Source organism: Mus caroli, unplaced genomic scaffold (genome assembly GCF_978045245.1).
Source record: "Mus caroli unplaced genomic scaffold, Mus_caroli_1 scaffold_11, whole genome shotgun sequence".
In the NCBI taxonomy this organism is placed as follows: Eukaryota; Metazoa; Chordata; class Mammalia; order Rodentia; family Muridae; genus Mus; species Mus caroli.
This window is the reverse complement of record NW_028227266.1, coordinates 46,889,812-46,909,944: the sequence shown is the minus strand read 5'-3', so window position 1 is coordinate 46,909,944 and position 20,133 is coordinate 46,889,812. Positions and strand designations below refer to the sequence as shown.

Below are 20,133 nucleotides of genomic sequence, written 5' to 3'. Positions count from 1 at the left end.
GCTCAAACCTGTGAGCACTGTCCCCACACTGGGAAAGCTGAGGCAGGAGGATAATGTGTTTGAGACTAGTCTGAGCTATAAAAGGAGAACTTATCTTTATAAATAGCAAAGATATCAAACCAAATTTTCTTTTAACAAGGCCTGATTATAAGGCAAACACTGTTATTACCCTTTTATAATCAATTACAATCTTTACACTTAAACAAATGTAAATGTGCAGCAGTTTGGAAGCACAGGGCCATATGAACTCAGGTCAGTTCGGAGACCCTGCTTCACGGGGACAGGACATGAGCAGGGAAGGGGGGAGGGGAGGAACGTACACTGCTTTATCTCATCGAGGGCTCCCATGATTGCAACTACGCAACCACGAGATGTCTTGAGGGGACAAATAATCCCACAAGTCCAAGCCTTACAAGGCAAGGACTGCAGAAGTCCCAGTTGCCAGGCCTGATGCACAGCAGTCCGGGAACAAACACCCAACGTGCCTGCCTTCCAAAGAGCCAGGGAAAACAGGGAGTAGCTAACAAGTTTTCAGAGCACCCACCTTGTATATCCTGTTCAATTTCACTCCGCCACCTCTGAAGACACGTCTTAACGAAGTTCATTTCTTCATCTGTAACTGTCCGAGGAGCTGGGGGTGCAGGCGTTTCCAGAGACGAGTGAGGAGAGGTAAATGGCCCGTTCATCCCCTCAGAGCTGGGAAGAGCATCTTCTGGAGAGGAAAAGGTACTTCCAGCATTCTGAGAGCAGCTTTCTGGACTTGAACTAGAGAAGACAAAAGAAGGCACTCATTTTGTAATATCTAAAATGCAAGTTGGGGTGGGCGTGGTAGCAGAAACCAGTAATATCATCCCTTGGGAGGCTAACACTGGACTGTTGTGACTTTGAGACCACCCTGGTACAGCTAAGGGCCTACCTCAAAAAAATAGTTCAACTTGACCCAAACTAATATACTTCAGAAAACCGGCTGCTTTATGAAAAGGTACAGTTAAGATACAACTGTGAGGCTGAGGTAGAAAGACCTCAATTGTAGGCCAATATAAGCTGCACATACACAGTGAGGCCTTAGATAAAATCTACAAATATAATACAAGCTAACTTTTTCTTGTAATAATCATCTCATTTAAGACAGTCTGGTTATGAAGCTAACATTAGTACCACCCTCATCTGATGAACTACTAGCTTAGCATTTAGCACAGCTTAGCTGGCTCAATGGTTAGTGCCTATAATGCTGGTACCCAAGAAATGACAGGAGGCAGGAAAGCCTCACACTCAGTGGTTCTCAACCTTCCTAGTGCTGCAACCCTTTTAACCACACAGTTCCTCATGTTGTGTTGACCACCCCCAACCATAAAATCACTTTCATTGCTACTTCATAACTATAATTTTGCTACTCAAGAACCAGAACGTAAATATCTGTGTTCTCTGATGCCCTCAAGCCACCTCCATAAAAGGGTTACTCAATCTCCCAAAAACGGGTTGGAACCCACAGGTTGAGAACTGCTTCTCAAACCCAGGGCTTTGACCTAAGATCCTGTCTCAAAACAATGGGGGAAAAAAAACAAAAAACAAAACAGAAAAGTACTATGCCGCTCACATGGCATAGCACTTGCTTACCTAGCACAAGACATTGGGCCTGTACCAAATAAGCCTGGCTTAATAAGCAAGAAGAAAGGAGAAATAAATGCAAATTTATCTCTAATAGCACCAGAAAAGCTGCCTGCTGTGGATGCTGGAAACTGAACTATGGCCCTCTGCAAAGCAGTATGCACACTTAATGGCTGAGCCATCATCTTTCTAGCCTCTGGATTTTTTGTTTTGTTTTGAAGACAAGGTTTCTCTGTGTAGCTCTGACTACCCAGGAACTTGTCCTGTAGGCCTCAGACTCAGCCTGCCTCTGCCTCCCAGCTAGTGAGATTAAAGGTGTGTACCACCGCAGGCCATCTAACAACAGGTTTTTAACATAAGCTTTTTTTCTCTGTGAGGGACAAATGTGCCCTAGCAATTTTATTAGCCAAAGACACACATATCATGGAGCGTGACCCAAGCTGTACCTGCAGGCACCATCTAGCTATAAAGACTGCCGGTTAAATAGGTAGAGTCAGAGGATTCCTCAACGTGGCCTCCCTGTGTGTTCAAGAGCCTAGCTCCTGCAGGCTTGGCCTCAGAATTCTGGCCAGTTCCTCCTTGTGTAACTCTGTCCATACGGTTTTCCTTGCTGTTAATTTAGCCTCCTTCAAGGCAGATGAAGTACAGAACAAGCTGCCTGGAGGACACTGGATCTCTGAGAAAGCCCTTCCAAGGCAGATTCACAGCAGCCCTCAAGTCTGACACACACAGAAGACAGTGAGAAGCCCCTGGAGCAAGGGCACTGCAAGAACTCAGGGCAGTGCCAGGTGACAAACCCCCCTCTGAGGGATCAGAGAGGCTCACAGCAGGTGGGAGGATAGGAAGGGAGTCAAATAAGAATGGGGAAACAATACAAACCATTTAAGAAATCTGCTTGTTACCTTTCCTTGGGTGTGAGGTCAGAAATTGGGCAGTGCACCGAGGGAAGTGGTAATGTCACATGCTCAGCACTTCCAGACTGACAGCTTTCAGAGGCAGGTTTTGTACTGGCAAATTCAATAACGTATTTCAACATGTCGGGAAGTGGGAACCGAGATGGGCCCGAGCCGTACTTCACATACCTAAGAAGCAAAGACACTGGAACACTACTGCCCAAGTCTACTATGCATTGCAATAACTGCTGATAAAGACTTACCATGCAGAGCTGCTAATACCCAGCTATATAATCCTAGTAGCTCAGGAGGCTGAAGTAGAAGGCCACAAAAAGTTTGAGGCCTGTCTGGGTTACAAAGTATGGGGCAAGCTAGTGACACCTACCTCAATATTACAACAAAATCCCATATTATTCCTAAAGGCTTATACCATTTAATTGGTTATTCAATCTATAGGGTTAAAAACTAAAAATGCTTTAGCCATGAAAGCTGCCAGCAGTCTGATGCATCACACACAGAGAACAGGACTGTTTCAGACAGCTCAGTTCTGCTCTCCTGTCATACCACAGTCAGGCGCTGCTCACAAACCTGAGTTCTTCCTTAAAGGACAATGTTCCAAACTAACTGAAAAACGATCTGGTCATTAGCACTCACGACATTTTCTTTGCCTTTCTAAACCAACTGCCTTATAACTAAGAATGAGAAAAATCCAGAAATAAATATCAGGCTTTAAGAAAAGCAAGGTGGTGGTAACCCATGCCTTTGATCAGCACTTGGGAGGCAGAGGGACTCTGATTTCTGTGAGTTCAAAGCCAGTCTATGGAGGTTCCAGGACAGCCAAAGCTGTCTCCAAAACCCAAAAAACATACCAAACAAACAAACAAAGCCCCTAGAAACCAAAACCACTACCACCACCACCAACAACAACAAAAAAACAGAAAGAAATTAGACATTAGTAAAGGTCAGAGCCAAAGAAAGCCAGCAATCTTTCTTTTTTCTTTTTCTTTAAAAAAAAATATTATTATATCTAAGTACACTGTAGCTGTCTTCAGATGCACCAGAAGAGATGATGTCAGATCTCATTACAGGTGGTTGTAAGTCACCATATGGTTGCTGGGAATTGAACTCAAGACCTCTGGAAGAACAGCAGTCAGTGCTCTTAACCACTGAGTCATCTCTCCAGCCCTTATATACTCTATTACTTATGAATGTGATAGATTTCATACAAGATTTCTCCAGTAAGAGTAATATTCTTAAATATCTGACTGAAATAATACTTTTACAGTTATTTAATATACATTTTTATTTTATGTGTATAGATACTTTGCCTGCAAGTATATCTGCACCATATGCATGCCTGGTGCCCTAGGTGGCCATAAAAAGGTATAGGATCCATAATAACTAGAGTCACTGACCCTGGTTCCTCTGCAAGTGTTAACCATTGAGCCATCTCTCTGCCTGCACACTGTGTGTGTGTGTGTCTGTGCACGCGCGTGCTTGTGTGTGGTGTGTGTGTGTGTGAGAGAGAGAGAGAGAGAAAGAGAGTGAGTGAGTAAGTTGTCAGGTGCTCTGAGTCTAGAAGAAGGCCCTGGATTCTCTGAAACTTGGTTCCAGGTGGTTGTGGCCATGACATGAGTGTCAGAAACTCAACTCTTGCGAGCACAGTGTATACTTTCACCATCAGCCTCTAAACAAACTTTTCTAGATATGCGTAATCTCCCCATTGCTAGCTATAAATGGAGATGCAGGAAGGACAGGAAATCAGGGCTATCCTCAGATACATGCTGTGTGAAGACACCCTGGAGAGAGGAGACTCCACCTCAACAACAACAGTAGTTACTGTGGTTAGGTAAGCGAGCAGTGCATAGTTGCAAACACCTATAATTCCATCACTTGAGAGGCAGAGGCAGAGGCAGGCAAATCATTATGATTTTAAGACCAGCCCGGTCCACAAAGCAAGTTCAGGCCAACCAAGGCTTGCTTATACAGCAAGATCTTTTCTCAAAAAACCCAAACCAACAACCAAAAGAATGAAGAAAATGAAAATGAGTAGAGAATGAGCACTTTAACTCAGAATCAAATCCAGTACACAGAACAGAGAGCAAAGGCAGCCTTAGCCAAGGTTGCCTACCACCTACTCTGTCCCTCAGGAACAGAGAACGGGCATGTGCCTGCCAGGGTGAAGATCCTGAGCCAGTTGTTCAATTCCTGGCATGCACTTGGCCATGCTCTTCCTCTATGAGTTTATCAAACTCTACTCAGTATACACTTCACAGAGGGCAGAGCTGGTACCTTGGCACAGGAATGGGTACCAGCCTTTACCTCCTCCCAGGCTCATTCCATTTTAATAAAATACTTGAAACCCCACAGAACTTTTTCTCCTCGAAGAAGCTTGAGTTTATCAGTAAAAAAAAAAAAAATCACACCAGAGTCCTGGCTCTTAGAGCCAACAACTTCACACAATGCAGCACCTGTTTTGACTAACAGGACCAGGGCAGGGAATGGGACAGGTGGAGACAGGAAGGGATACAGTCCGAGAGTATTTACCTACGATGCACAAGGTGTTCAAGTCTTAGCACAGGATAGAAACAAAAACACAGCAAAAGTAGTTCCAAAACTGTCTTGTCTATCATGTACAGAAAAAAAATCTCCCTTTCAATATCTTACATAGTTACCACTTACAGAAGAAATAATAATCATTTTCTTTATTTTCTGAGACAAAGTCACAGAAATCCAAGTTGGCCTGGAACTCTCCATCCTCCTGTCTCTACTTCCTAAGTCCTGAGCTCACAGGTCTGCTCCACCATACCCCACCTTTTTGTTTTTCTGAGGCAGAGTTTAAGCTGTACTCATACTAACCTAACCTGGACTACATAGCCCAGACCAGCCTCAATAAAGAAATAAATAAATAAATAGTCACTCAATTCTCTTGCCTTGGCCTCCCAAATGCTGTGATTACTGGCCACAAAGCCTATTTTTAGGCTTCAAAGTGATGTATGGATGTGTTAAAAAAAATTCAATATAAAGTTGTATTTAAAAAAAAACAAACCATGAAAGTTACCCACTCCCACCTCATTTCTGTATCTCACAGCATGTTTATAAGTTTTTGGATATTTTCCCTGGCGTATGTCATATACATACATACAATGTTTATTAAGTTAAAAAAATCCACTCATTTATTTTTATGTGTATGAGTGTTTTGCTTGCATTATTTGTGTGTGTATATCACATGTGTGCAGGAATCTACAGAAGTCAGACAGGGCATCAGATTCCTTCAAAGTGGAGCCATAGGTAGTTGTGAGCCGTCACACGACTGCTAGGAACCAAACCAGGGCTTTCTTCTGCAAGAGCAGTAAATGCTCTTCACTGAGCACTAAGCCACCCTTCTGTAGTCTTTAGGTCATATCTAGGAAGGTGGCTTAATGGAGGAAGGTGTCTGCCGCCAAGCGTGGTGCTCAGTTTGGTTAATAGGACCCACATGGCTGAAGGAGACAACTTTAGACAGCATCCTCTGACCTCCATATACTCACACATGTACACATAAGATATGTAAGTAAGCAAACAAACAAACAATTCAAACTACAACCAGTTGATTTTAAAGGCAGAGTGGGGGCTCAGTAGTTAAGAGCATACTTCTCCACAGAATGCCCTAGTTCCACTCCTTGCAGTGTGGATAGACTTAGTCTGTAACTCTGGACCCAGGGTATCTGACATTCTCTTCTTGCCTCCAGAGGTACTAGCACTGGCAGATGCACATAATCACACATAGACACAACATACACAGAACCAAAACTAAATCCTAAGAACAGCAACAGTAACATTACACTAAGGAAAGCACTTCCAAAGGCGCAGTGATTCTTGGTTTCTTGACGTTTCCTAAAAATAACGGGCCAGTGACTTGGCACAGCAGATAAAGGCACTTGTCACCAAGCCTAAGTCTGGTCCCCAGAATCCACATAAAGATAGAAAGAGAAAACTGATTCTGCAGGTTGTTACCTGACCATCATATGAATGCAGAAGCACACATGTTCATCCCCTCTCCCCATCTCCTTCCCTCCTCCCACTCTCTTACCCAGTCTCTACACGCAGCAAATAATGGTAAATGTTAACATTGGATCTGGGTAAAGCTTGTGTCCTTTGGAGAAATTAAAGACCTAGCAGTGGACCCGTGAGGTAGGACAGAGAATGTTAATAGATGAAACAGTTAAGAGCACCAGTTGCGGGCTGGAGAGATGACTCAGCGGTCAATTCCCAGCAACCACATGGTGGCTCAGAACCATCTGTAATAGGATATGAAGCCCTCTTCTGGTGTGTCCGAGTACAGCAACAGGGTACTCATACATAAAATAAATAAACCTTAAGAAAAAGAAAGAAAGAAAGAAAAACAGCTGCTCTTCCAGAGGACTCCAGTTCAATTCCCAGGACCCACGTGGTGGCTCCCCAACTGTAACTCCAGTTACAGAAGCTCTGATACTCTCTCACAGACAGACACGCATACATGCAGGCAGAAAGAACACTTCCAAAAATGCACAGGGAATAAAAAAAGGAGTTGAAGAGGAAGAGAGGAAGCCACCAACAGTGTATGGATTTCCTTTATAAATGTTAAACCAACAGCTCTATCTAGACCACAAAGACCTGTTTTAAAGAAAGCGCAGAGTCTGCCAGAAGAACTCGGCACACACGAGGAGCTCAGGCTCCTGTTCTCAGGCAGCATTCACCCCATGCAACACTTCACCAGCCCATTCTCCCTAAGTGAAACTGCCAGGCTCGGAGGCCATTCAGTGCAATGCCAACCCTTGGGCAAGTGGAGACAGGAGAACCAGAAGTTCAAGGCCATCCTCTTTGAGTTTGGGCTACAGAAAACTGTCTCAAAAAACCAAAGAGGACAAGTGACTGACAGCACTGCTTCTCACGTTCATTTAGTCAGAGAGCAGGAGGGCAGGGAGAGACTGTCAGACCATCAGAGTATATCCGAGTCCCTCAAGTCCTCAGGACCACTCACCCACAGGCACTAGCTGGCCTTGAAGACTCCTTTACACTTACAATGAGGGTACTGCCTTTTTTCTAAACCACCAGTTATTAATTATGCCCTGGACTTTTAAACATACTCTCTAATCTTAATAGTTGCTTTATGTTTCAAAGCATGAACCGACCCAGAAGACTCACCTTTCTAACTTCTGCTGCAGGACTTGTATTTCCTCCTTCAACTTCCGAATGCTCTCTCTCTTACTTCGGATAAGCTCTTTGCTCTTATACATGTACCTAAGCAAACGATAACCACATGCAGAAGTGACATCAGCAGATGTCAATGACAAGACCTCAGTGAAGACCTCACACAGGCAATTATCCATTAACCAATGTTACATTGTTATTTTCCTTTATTTGTTGGGTTTTTGGCTTGAGACAGAATCTTATAGCTCAGAGTGGTCTCCAACCCCCCCTGTAGTGGGGGGATGCCTTTTCATTTCTGGCTGTTACAGGGTACCAAACCCACCTGAGTGCACTGCTGTGGATCACACTCAGGTCAGCTAGGAAGCAGGATGGATGCCCACTCTCACCACTATCACTAAATGCTTTCCTAACGGTGAAGCCAGTACAGTGGATAACAAGTCAAAGAAACAAAAGGTGGGAGACAGCAGCAAAGGAAGCAGCGCTGTTCTTAGCTATGTTCACAGCAGCCACAAGACCTAGCTGATTGGTGAGTTTACTCCAACCCAAAGATACAATGTCAATTTAATAACCAGAATTTTAAAAACTCAGAATTTCCAAAAGTTTAATTATCTAATGATGGAAGGGCTATACACCAAATTGTAAAACATCACCAAGAGAAATAAAGGTGTAAAAACAAAATGGTAGCTACTATGCTTAGAAGAAAAAGATCACACTCTAAGACGGCATTTCTCCCCAGACTGAACGACAGGTGTGGCACAATCCAACCGAGTATCCCTTATTTTGGCAGAAACTGGCAAGTCACTAAAATTTCCATGGAAATGCAAGGAGCCAAAAGCTAAAATCATTTTGAAGCTAAAGCCACTGGAGAGTGTATAAATTTTCTTGTCAAACTAAACAAAATAAAAACAAATTAAACAAACTAAACACTGTCTAAAGTTCCGAGGGCTGTGGCGTGAGCTCCGAGCTTGGTTTGCTTCCTTGCTAATATTGGGGTTTCTCTCTCATCCCCCTTCTCTCTCTGTTCCCCCCTTTAAACTATAACTGGGTCCTTCTTAGAAAAGGTTTCAGAAAATGAATTTTCCAGGTGATGGCTGGAGAATGAGGGCTTTTTAAAAAATGTCAAAGTTAGAGGAAGTTACGTTCCCCTATCTGGATGTAAAGCAGGAACCTAAGCATAGTTAAAAACGTAGTTGCTATTCCAGTGGGTTTGTGTACATACAGTTTTACCATGACAGTGTAAACTAGCTCCTGCCTTGCATTCTTTGCTTTATTGGTTTACAGCATCCATGGAGATGAGATGTGTGTTCTCAGTCCAGACAGATGCCCTAGCTACTCAGTCACAGTACTCTAAAAGGTTCACACAATTGAAATGTACACATTATCAAATGTTTAGGTGATCTCCACACATAACTATGTAGCTCACAGTCACTTCTACTGTTGCGTTTAACATCGCAAAGTCAGTTGATCCAGTACTCACCTATCCATATAGATAATCTGAGGAAACTCCAGCTTATTATGAATTTTTTCAGGCTGCCCAAGAGACTGATTAAACTCAAATCTGGAGAGTTCAAAGGTCAACACTGGAGGCAGCTTTGTAAACCAACGCTGCCAAGGAAAAAAAAGGGGGGAAAGAGAAGTCAATGTCAGGGAATGTCAGCCACCATTTCAAATACCTTCCATCAAACTTCTCTTGATATGAACTTTACATCCAAGACAACTAAGTGTCATACAGCATTTTATCTCACATACTATCTAAATACTTAGAATTATACTTGAAGAGTATGACTAAACCTTCCTCAGCCTCCAAATTTACTACTAGCATTGCGTTCAACCATCGCCTTTAGAAATGACCACCACAGAATACAAGAATTGACCATGCGCCAATGCAAGTCATTCCCTAAGAGTCATCAGAATTTAAGATGTTCAGATCTTACAAGAAACAGCCTAACAGCATGTAATTAGGGGATAATTGCTCTCATTAATCATCTAAAAAGACAAACACTATAAATATACTATGTACTGTTTATTTACAGCTAGCCACAGTTTGAAGTCCTATTTACAAATAAAAATTTGGAACAGTCTCATGTTTCTGAGGAAAATAATCTCTGACTTCCAAGACAGAAGTTTCTGAGAAGCCAGCCAGGCCAGTGAACCCACAATGGCACCCAGAGTTTGAGAGTAGAACAACTGCTTCCTAAAATGAAAAGAAGACACGTTCTCTTCCGAGCACAGCTGAGGGAAGCAAGCCTGCACCAGCAGCTTTGCTTGCCCCCAGAGGCTGCCACGGGTGGCTGCCGGCCCCGACTCCCCCACAGCTGAGTCTTTTTATCTTTGTTGTTTGCTTCTTGAGACAGGATCTCACTCACTAGACAGCCAACACTGGCCTTGAACTTGTAACAATCCTGATTAATCAGTCTCTTAAGTGACAGAATAACAAGCATGAACCCTCTTGTCTGGCTCTTCTGGGTTAAATCTAATTAAACAAGCATAAGGACTCTTTTTTTTTTTTTTTTTTGGTTTTTCGAGACAGGGTTTCTCTGTGTAGCCCTGGCTGTCCTGGCACTCACTTTGTAGACCAGGCTGGCCTCGAACTCAGAAATCCGCCTGCCTCTGCCTCCCGAGTGCTGGGATTAAAGGCGTGTGCCACCACGCCCGGCGCATAAGGACTCTTGCTAGGGTTTTATTTTTACAAAATCCTTGTCCCTGGATGCCGTTTAAGTAGTAACTACTCATTCCTAAGAGAAAGCATCACTGTACACACATGGTATAGCTCACACTAGGGACTGCCAGGAATCCCTGTTTCCCTGGAGAAGCTGAAGAGGAAGTGCTCTTCACATTCTAGCATCTTCTAGGGCTAAAACACCTCCACAGGCCTATGTCAGGTGCCCTACTTTAATTCAAGTCAATTTCTCCTAACATAATTCTTGAAATTCAGTTCCAAAAGCCAGTTTTGCCTCAAAATGTAAGAGTAAGCCAAATGAGGTAATGTGGAAAATTATGTTACACTGGTGTTCACTTATTCCTGCCTAACTGGAACGCCAAGGTAGTAACTACCCTTGCATTAGTACGTTCTTCCCAACCCATCAAAACCCAAGAATCCCACATAAATACATTAAAATTAAAATTTTAAATGTAAAAAGCAAAGGCAGAATTTACAAACGGAGAATAATAAATACTGTACTAGGGAAAATATTCTAAATGGCACATCATAAGAGTTAATCACTTTTACCTCCAAAAATATGGAGGCAGTGCATTCTCCCTGCTTAGGTACATGCAGGCTTCAACAGAAAGGGAGAAACAGGGGCTGGAGAGATGGCTCAGAGGTTAAGAGCACTGACTGCTCTTCCAAAGGTCTTGAGTTCAATCCCAGCAATTACCTATAATGAGATCTGATGCCTTCTTCTGGTGCATCTGAAGACAGCTACAGTGTACTTACATATAATAAATAAATCTTAAAAAAAAAGGGGGGGGGAAGAAATGTGATCATACTGAAATCACATCAAAGCAGCACAAGCCCTTACATGTGTAACTCAGGATTCACACCAACTGCTTAGAGATGGGAGACAGATTCAAGATCTGCTCAGCCTGTGGCAACCTAACACGTGAACTGATTTGCCTCAAGTTCAGCCATACTAAACTGGCTCTGTCACTGGTAGTATACACCTTACCTCCTGCCCATACTTCACGGAACGATCCGAAGGAAGCAGTGCGATGTCACCTTCCACCATGGCCCCTTCCAAACATTCGTCTAAGTTGTGGTAACCGTTTACCTGAAGAGGATACTGGCCGAAGGTCTCGTTGTTACTGAAGGGCTTTCCTAGGCAAAGAGGGGTTTGTTAAGCTTCACTACCACCACTTAAAGTCTATTTCTCTGGCTCCACTGAGACACCACTGTTAGGACACAGTAGTCTCTGAGAAGTGGAGAAAAATACACTGGAGGTAACCTCCACTGACCTATTGGACCTGGGCCCGTGCATGCTACAAGTAGCAAGCCCAAGGCACATGCCTCCCCGTCAAACCCACCACGAGAGTCCTGGCTGGAATAAGACTACACAAGACACACAAGAGTGGCAGAGGCCCATGTCACATTAACTATGTGTGCTAGGACGTGGCCAGTGAATTCCAGACCTAGGGGTTATTACAAACAAATTACCTTCTTCAAACCATGAATTTCAATATGGACACAAATATGGACACAGTGCTGAACACCTGCAGCCGTGGTCCTTGAAAGGATTACTACTGAGAATAAAGGCTATCCTCAACTACACAGCAAGACCCTGCCCCCACCCCAACCAAAAAATCAGTAACACAAGATATTTCAAGGGGAAAAGAAGGGGGATGGAAGTGAAGCCCGCAGATACTGAAATGAGACTTGCCAAAAGTCATACAAGAACCTGGAGGCTGAGTGGATCGTTCTGACTCAACATGGGCAGCTCTGGGTTGCTTTCTCCAAGGGAAGGGATTTCAATATTGACTAAAACAAACTCTGAGGTTAAGTATTCTGGTCAGCCCTGGCCCCTAACCCACGCAGGCACAGGGAGGAAGTCACTTGGAGATCTTCCTCAATCACTTCTCCATCTCTTGGGGTGGTGGGCAGTCTCACAAAATGTAAAATGGGACTATGGGGGCTAGTTTCATGTCAACTTGATACAAGCTAGAGTTATCTGAAAGGAGGTAACCTTAATTAAGAATTTGCATCCATTAAGATCTGGCTGTTGAGGGGGTTGGAGAGATGACTCAGTGGTTAAGAGCACTGATTGCTCTTCTGAAGGTCCTGAGTTCAGCAATGACATGGTGGCTCACAACCATCCGCAATGAGATCTGACGCCCTCTTCTGGGGGGTCTGAAGACAGCTACAGTGTACTTACATATAATAAATAAATAAATCTTAAAAAAAAAAAAAGAGAGATCTGACTGTTGAGAATTTTCTTAATTAGTGATTGATGGGTGAGGGCCCAGCCCACTGTGGACAGTGCCATTCTTAGGCTGGTGGTCCTGGGTTCCATAAGAAAGCAGGCTGAGCAAGCCATAGGAGCAGGTCAGTAGTAAACAGCACCCTTCCCTGGCCTGCTTCCATCAGTTCCTGTCTCTCGCTGTTAAACTGGGATGGCTGGCAGAGGTGTGCTTCACATACTGAAGTGGACCTGACTGCCAGGTTCTCCTGATGGCATGCCCTGCCCACTACCATGACTCTCTCCAGCCCAGGGTCTAGGCTGCCCTTTCCTATATGATCCAACCGTTTTGGCTACCTGTCTCTTTTTTGGGCCTCCAGGCTACTGCAGCTGGTTCTCTTCTCCCTATATCCACATGGCTCAGGGTCACAACCACTCTGGACTCTCTCAGATGCCTCTGCCTCTGGCAATGCTCTCCCACAATGAATACAATGTCCTTTCCTTTTTAATTATTTTTTTCCCTCACTAGCCCTGCTTTAGTTCCTGCCCTAATTTTCTTCAATGATGGACTGTGATGTGGAAGTGTAAGCCAAATACATCCTTTCCTCTCCAACTTAGTTTTTGCTCATGGTATTTTATCATCACAGCAATAATAACCCTAAATAAGAAAAGGATGTTTTTAAATTATTTATATATATATATATATATATATATATATATATATATACACACACACACACACACACACACACACACACTTTAAAAAGCACCTAACACAGAAGCTCATACCAGAGAATTACTGTCTGGATGGCCTGAGGCAATCAAGAACCGGACCCTGCTGATTTTCTGGAGGAATGTGGAAGATTTTGGAACTAAAGTGTTGAATGCTGCAGGCAGAGCTTAAAGGAGTGCTCTAATAGGAGACTAACAGCACCCAGAGGCCAGTCCTCTGATATTCTGGCTAAGAATCTGGGCCACTTTCTGCCTCTGTACTATGAACTTTCTGCCTCTGCACTATGAACTTTCTGCCTTTGCACTATGAACTTTCTGCCTTTGCACTATGAACTTTCTGCCTTTGCACTATGAACTTTCTGCCTTTGCACTATGAACTTTCTGCCTTTGCACTATGAACTTTCTGCCTTTGCACTATGAACTTTCTGCCTTTGCACTATGAACTTTCTGCCTTTGCACTATGAACTTGCCTGAGGCAAACTTGAAAACAGGACTGGTTTCTTTGGCATAGAAAATTTCAAGACTACATAATGTTGAGATTGTGGCATGGTTATTATTGTTAATGCTTCCATAGGTCTACCATGAAAAAAAAGTGGGGCAGAAAAAAGTACAAAATGTACAGTTTGGAGAGAAAAGAACACCAGGAAGTTTATTGTTACAGCCAAAACAGTCAGGAAAAATGGCTGTAACTGTTAGGAGGTTATGATTTACAAGTAATGTAAGCATTTACTTGTAAAACTCTGGTGGCCCCCACAAGCCTATGGGGGCCAGGGAGTGGGATACTGTAGTTTAAATGAGAAATGTTTTGCATGGTCTCCTATTTGAACTCTTCCTGTCCAGGAGGTAGCCTTGTTAACGGAGGTAGGTATGTCACTGGGAGGCAGACTGTATGAGTTCACAGCTTTGCCCTGCTCCCCACTTGCTCTGGCTGCTTCGTGGTTACAGTTAAAGATGTCACCTCTCAGTCAATTTTCTAACAGCTGCCTGCTGCCATTTTGTTCCCACCATCAGGGATTCTAACCCTCGAGACCCAGAAGCTAGAACACGATCATCAGTAGATTTCCATAGTCATGATATTTTATCACAGCAACAGGGTAGTAGTTACTACTACACATGGGACTGGGCTGTATCTAACTCCATCCACCCACCCATCCACCCATCCATCCACCCACCCACCCACGCATCCACCCATCCATCCATATATGAAAACTGCAGCTGCTGCTGTAGCAGTTAAGAATGCACCCTGAGTTCTGGGTTCAAGTCCTAGTAACAAAAATAAACACATATAGTAAATCTAAAACATAAGGCCCAGTGGTGGTGCATGGCTGTAATCACATGAGAATGAGGCTGATATAGGGAAGAGCTGGCCATGGGTTCACAAGCTGCTGAATCCACAAAGGTTTCGATACTATTCTATTTGTACATAGGCAAAATCCTGACACTAAAAAAGTAAGAGTTATGTGCTTAGCCATTCTATAGAACCTGAGATTAGATGATCCATCAGGAAAAGCAATATAGAAAATTAAGTAGGATCACTGCCATCAACACAGATATTACACAATTTAACATGACAGTTCTAGGACAAAGACTATGCCCACTGTATAGATCTAGAGACTGAGGACTCAGACTATGTGCCCATAGTCACTCGGAGAAAAGCCAGAGAATAAGTCTTCAGTTTGTTGGACTTTCAAGTCTATCCTGTCTTCCTGCAACGATGAAGCAATGAGACCCAGTCACAGGTGACAACACACACACACAGGACAAAGAAAGACCTTACCTTCTCGGACCCCTTCTGTCAGGAAAGTACCATAGAATAGCTGCACCATGGGATTTTCAGATTTATTCCTGAGATGGCTGCTATTTTAAAAGAGATGAGACAGTTCTGTGTGACTCGAATCAAATACATGCCCATAAAACCCAACCAGCACTCAGAAAGACATGAGAACAGTAGTCCGTCCATTCTTATCACCACAGACTGTCACATGGTAGGTATCTTAGTTTCTAAGGAAGCAAAGATGTAGTTCAGCTCAAACCCTGACTGACAAGAAGCCGCCTGGCTGGCACTGTGTTGGGGAGACAAGGCGTGAACCCTGACCTTGGGGTCACACTTGGTGACAAATATGTGTGTACATACAATTGCTATACATACAGTTTGCCAGATTCCATGTATATACAAGGTAGAGAACAGCACAGGAGTGAAGAATGGACTCCCCCAGAGTCTTACAAGTAAATGCTTACAGATTTCCTCAGTGGCACAATATTAAGTAGCATGCAAATGTGCTTTTCCTAAAGCTCGTCTTACACTGTAGTTAAGTATGTCTTAAGTTCCCTCGTCTTACACTGTAGTTATGTGTGTAAGTTCCCTCGTCTTACACTGTAGTTATGTGTGTAAGTTCCCTCGTCTTACACTGTAGTTATGTGTGTAAGTTCCCTCGTCTTACACTGTAGTTATGTGTGTAAGTTCCCTCGTCTTACACTGTAGTTATGTGTGTAAGTTCCCAGTTGCAAACTATTTCATGGTACTTTATTCTCCAACTCCAGACTTAAAACTATTTAGAAAAGTGGTTCTTGGCAGCCACACACAGATGATACAGGACCTGTGTCCATGCTGGGATGACTGACCCACATGCTCTGTGAATGCTAAGATGTCACAGGTGAGTGACATTAAATATAATGGTTCCATACCATACACCATGTCCACATTTAGGAGTCCTTTACCCGCTTTTAATTACATCTTACAACCAAGCAGTTAGTTCAGGTTCAGAGAAACAAAGGTTGAGGGGACAGTCTAGATCTCTACAGGAAAAGCCAAATCAGGGCTCAGTGGCCACCAAGAGTTTGGCAAACACTGGCAGTTTCTATTTTAGAAGAGTGACTTCGCCCACCAACTGTTCTCAGCGGCCACCGTGAGTCGGAAGGATGTGCAGACAAACCCTCAACACTCACTTAACATTAACAGCTAGCTGGAACGCATCCTCCAGCCAATCCAGGAGCTTGTGTGTGAATTCACTCACATCTTGCTATAAGAGAGGCACAAATTGCAGTAAGTTAGATGCAATACTGTACTCAAGGAAACAAAGGTCTGCTTTTAAGTCCACAAATAAATATTTTACTCCTATGACATAATCTCCCTTTTAAGAGGCAAACTTGCAAAAGACATAAGAACAGGGAGCCCAGTGACTAAAGACAAACAGCAGGGCATTGGTGTGATGTCAATAAGCTAGGCCAGGAGGAAGTGGAACTTTACAGGGCTGGCCACATCTGTGTGTGACAAAAACAAAACAAAAGGAATAGACTGGAGTCCACCAGGGTACTGTGAGAAGTGACAGAGAAAGGCAATTTTACAAACTGTTTTGAGAATGCTAGTTAGCTATGTAGCCATGTAATAGTGTGGGTTTCACATTGTGGAGCCCAAAGCTGGTGCAACAGCAACAGCTCTGAGCTCAGTAGCAGGTGGAGAAGGAAGGGGAAGATTCTACGACTGAAAGAGAAAAGCTGCCGAACTCAGCTTCAGCAGAGTGGGAAAGAGGATTTCTATCTATCCCAGTGTGATGTTATAGCCCGAAATCCCAGATTCAGGAGGCTGAGGCTGGAGGACCTGCCATTCAACAATCACCTGAGTTCAATACTGAGACCTGCCTTAAAATCCAAACCAAATCAAGATTTCTACCTGGGCCATCAGACACAGGACTTGACTTCTCAATTATCCTTCAGTATGGCTCACTGGGTTACTTTTCAAATTTATTCCTGCTTCAAAAGCCTCTGCTGGTTAAGGCGAGAGCCATCCTCCCTACTTACGATGCTCTTCCTCCCACTTCTGCCTCCTTCAGTGCCAGCGCACATTGCACCTCTCACCCGTGTGAACATACCTGCTCTCTAACTACACCTTCTGAGAGCGAAATAAAGGGCAGATGAAGGCAGTCATCTTGCCTTTGTTCAGAGCTTGTCATACAGTAACAATTCAAATAGCAGTACCACACTAGCAAAGGGTGACTCAGACACTGGCCTTTGAAATATGACAAGGGAACAAAGTACCTGCTGCTCCTCGGATGATCGGAAGGCTCCCTTCAGTAGATCCAGGGCTGCAGAAGGGTCTACAAATTTTCGATTTGATCCCAACAACAGAGCAAATAAATACTGAAGCTCTTGCATAAACATGATATTTCTTTTTTCCTAGAGAAAACAAGCCAAGATCTTATTTGGAAAGCTCGAAGGAATGAAGAAAAAATTATCAACAATCACTAGTTCACATTTACCAATTTCTAGACCAGTGAGACTAACAGAGGGACCAGATGAGGACAGCAGGAGTAAGCCTAGAGCACTGGGAGCTGTGAAGCAGTCAGGGAACATGCTGAGGACAAGACACAATGTTCTGGAGTTCCTTGCAGCTGCCCACCAACCTAAGAGGATGCACTGTAGTCCCTTGTCATGCAAGGGCAATATGGATGCAGTCCAAGAAGGGTCTGGCTCTGCCTCAGCTATCTGCTCTGCATCCCTTGACCTTGGCAGCCAAAGGTAGAAGAGAGACAGCACTCGGAGAACAGGTTCTGAGTATCACAAACAGTGCAGCACTACGGTGAAATAAAACAGTGCCTCACTGCACTTCCTTGGCACTGCTTATTCCTACTTAACTGTATCTTTGCAAACCCTTACTTCTTACCCAAAGGAGGGAGAAGAGTGACTTAGCCAAGGACTATCACAGTTCCCACACTGGGTCTAGCAACACAGAAACTTTTAGAAGAGTGACTTAGCCAAGGACTATCACAGTTCCCACACTGGGTCTAGCAACACAGAAACTTTGTCTCAGTGCCAACTTACAGTGTGACTTCGACAATTTTCAAGGATGTTCTGTGGCAGGCTATAACTGAGAACAAGTCTTCGAAATTCAGGCAACTGAAAGAGAGACTGAAAGAAAGAAATTTATTCTCAACTACTTTCAACTGTTGAGGCCTGCTCCTTTGAATGTAACTGAAGCCATTTTGTATCCAGTCTCCATTTTGCTCCGAAGATGAAATTGAGTACAGTTCCCAGACTCTGCTTCCCAGAAGGAACTGTCCATAGCCGACACTGAGAACTTCTCCTAAAAGGCACTATGGTTGTATTACTTATGCTGCTAGCTCAGTCCTCTGGAACTCCCCTGTTCACTACCCAGCCACCATCCCTCTTACCTTACTTAGGACAAAGCAGCTTAAAAGTCAGCCAAAACGTACAACCGCCTCCACCCTCGCCTCTCACAGTTCGTATGGTTTGTGTGGCAGATCCTGAACCCCAACAAAAACAATTGCAGTTTTTGTTTTTTAAATTATCTAACAGGGTCTTACTAGATATTTTAGGCTGGCCTTGTACTCCTTATGTAGCCAAGGCTGGCCTTAAATTCCTGATCCTCCTGCCTCAGACTCCCCACTGCTAGGATTACAGGCGTGTTTAATTACAGGTGCAGTATTTCAAAGCCAGGCATGGTAGCTTGGAGTGACCCAGCACTCAGGAAGCTGAAGCAAAAGGAGTACAGTGGTTGCAAGGCCATCCTGGGACCCAGTGAGGTCCAGGTCCATCGCCACACTGTGAAATCCTAGCTCATCATTACCTTGTTTTAAAAGCATCTATACTGTCAACCTACCAATTCTACTATTATAAGGAAATGATTGGAGAGATGGCTCAGTGGTTAAGAGCACTGACTGCTCTTGCAGTGGTCCTGAGTTCAATTCCCAGCAACCACATGGTAGCTCACAGCCATCTGTAATGGGATCTGATGCCCTCTCTTCTGGTGTGTCAGAAGACAGCAACACTGTACTCATAAAATAAATCTTTTTTAAAGAAAGAAAGAAAGAAAGAAAGAAAGAAAGAAAGAAAGAAAACATAAGCCTGTTGAACACCTCTCACACCAGTCAAGGTTGAGGGCATTCTGACTCTAGTGTGTGCCTGTCTGTACACACAGCTGCGGTCTTCGACTAACTCGCTGGCAGTCCTACTTTCCACAGTGCTTTTAGGACAGGTCTCACAGACCGTGGCTGATGTGGAATGCACCACAAAGCCCAGGCTGTACCTGTAGCAACCCTCTTGCCCTTGCCTCAAAGGTGACTACACCTCACATGGCTTTGCTCCTGCTACACTCACTGTGCTTTAATTATGTGCTCACTGAGGGGTTGAGAAGGCAGCACACACACATCAGGTCATTTCTATGGAAGCCTGAAGGAGTCAGTCCTACCTTCATGCCTCTGCTTAAAAGCTTCTACCAGCTAAGCCACCAAAGACCTCCCTACAGCAGCAGCACCTCAGCTGAGTCATCACACTGTGACGGAACACCATGACCAAAGAGCAAGATGGGGAGGAAAGGGTTTATTCAGCCTACACTTTCACAGCACTGTTGATGGACAGAAGGAGGCAGGTCAGAAACTCAAGCACGGCAGCAACCTGGAGGGCGGAGCTGATGCAGAGGCCATGGAGGAGTGCTTGCTTACTGGCTTGCTCCTCACTGCTTCATCAGCCTACTTTTTATAGAACTCAGAACCACTAGCTCAGTGATGGCACCACCCACAAAAACTAGGCCCTCCCATATTGTTGACTAATCGAGAGAATACCTTACAGCTGGAGCTCACGGAAACATTTCCTCAACTGTGGCTCCTACGTCTCTGATGACTCTAGCTTGAGTCAAGTGGACACAAAATCAGCCAGTACACCCTCCTTCACAATGCCTTTGTGGCATTTATACGACCTGATTCTCTTAGCCAAACTCCAGAAGAGTATGGGCTCTGTCTTAGCCACTGCTGTTTCCCAGGTCCTAATCAGAGCCAGACTATATGTAAACAAAGTATTTTGGCTTGAGCAGCTAGGTGATG

At 44.0% G+C, this 20,133-nt stretch overlaps 1 protein-coding gene across 9 annotated transcripts in view; it reads right to left on the bottom strand.

The window, feature by feature from the left end:
- Positions 1-20,133, bottom strand: part of Usp28 (ubiquitin specific peptidase 28) — a 58,349-nt gene that overhangs the window by 16,187 nt on the left and 22,029 nt on the right. For 3 of the 9 annotated variants that reach the window (XM_029481581.1, XM_029481583.1, XM_021172213.2), the window contains exons 6-14: positions 18,116-18,202; positions 17,333-17,470; positions 16,244-16,317; positions 15,075-15,154; positions 11,342-11,490; positions 9,151-9,278; positions 7,668-7,763; positions 2,511-2,690; positions 545-765 (exon numbers count right to left, since the gene is read on the bottom strand). In XM_029481581.1, the coding sequence (XP_029337441.1) occupies positions 545-765; positions 2,511-2,690; positions 7,668-7,763; positions 9,151-9,278; positions 11,342-11,490; positions 15,075-15,154; positions 16,244-16,317; positions 17,333-17,470; positions 18,116-18,202 (1,153 nt within the window). The remainder of the gene's footprint in view (positions 1-544; positions 766-2,510; positions 2,691-7,667; positions 7,764-9,150; positions 9,279-11,341; positions 11,491-15,074; positions 15,155-16,243; positions 16,318-17,332; positions 17,471-18,115; positions 18,203-20,133) is intronic. The other 6 variants (XM_029481582.1, XM_029481586.1, XM_029481587.1 and 3 more) reach the window with 3 other exon arrangements.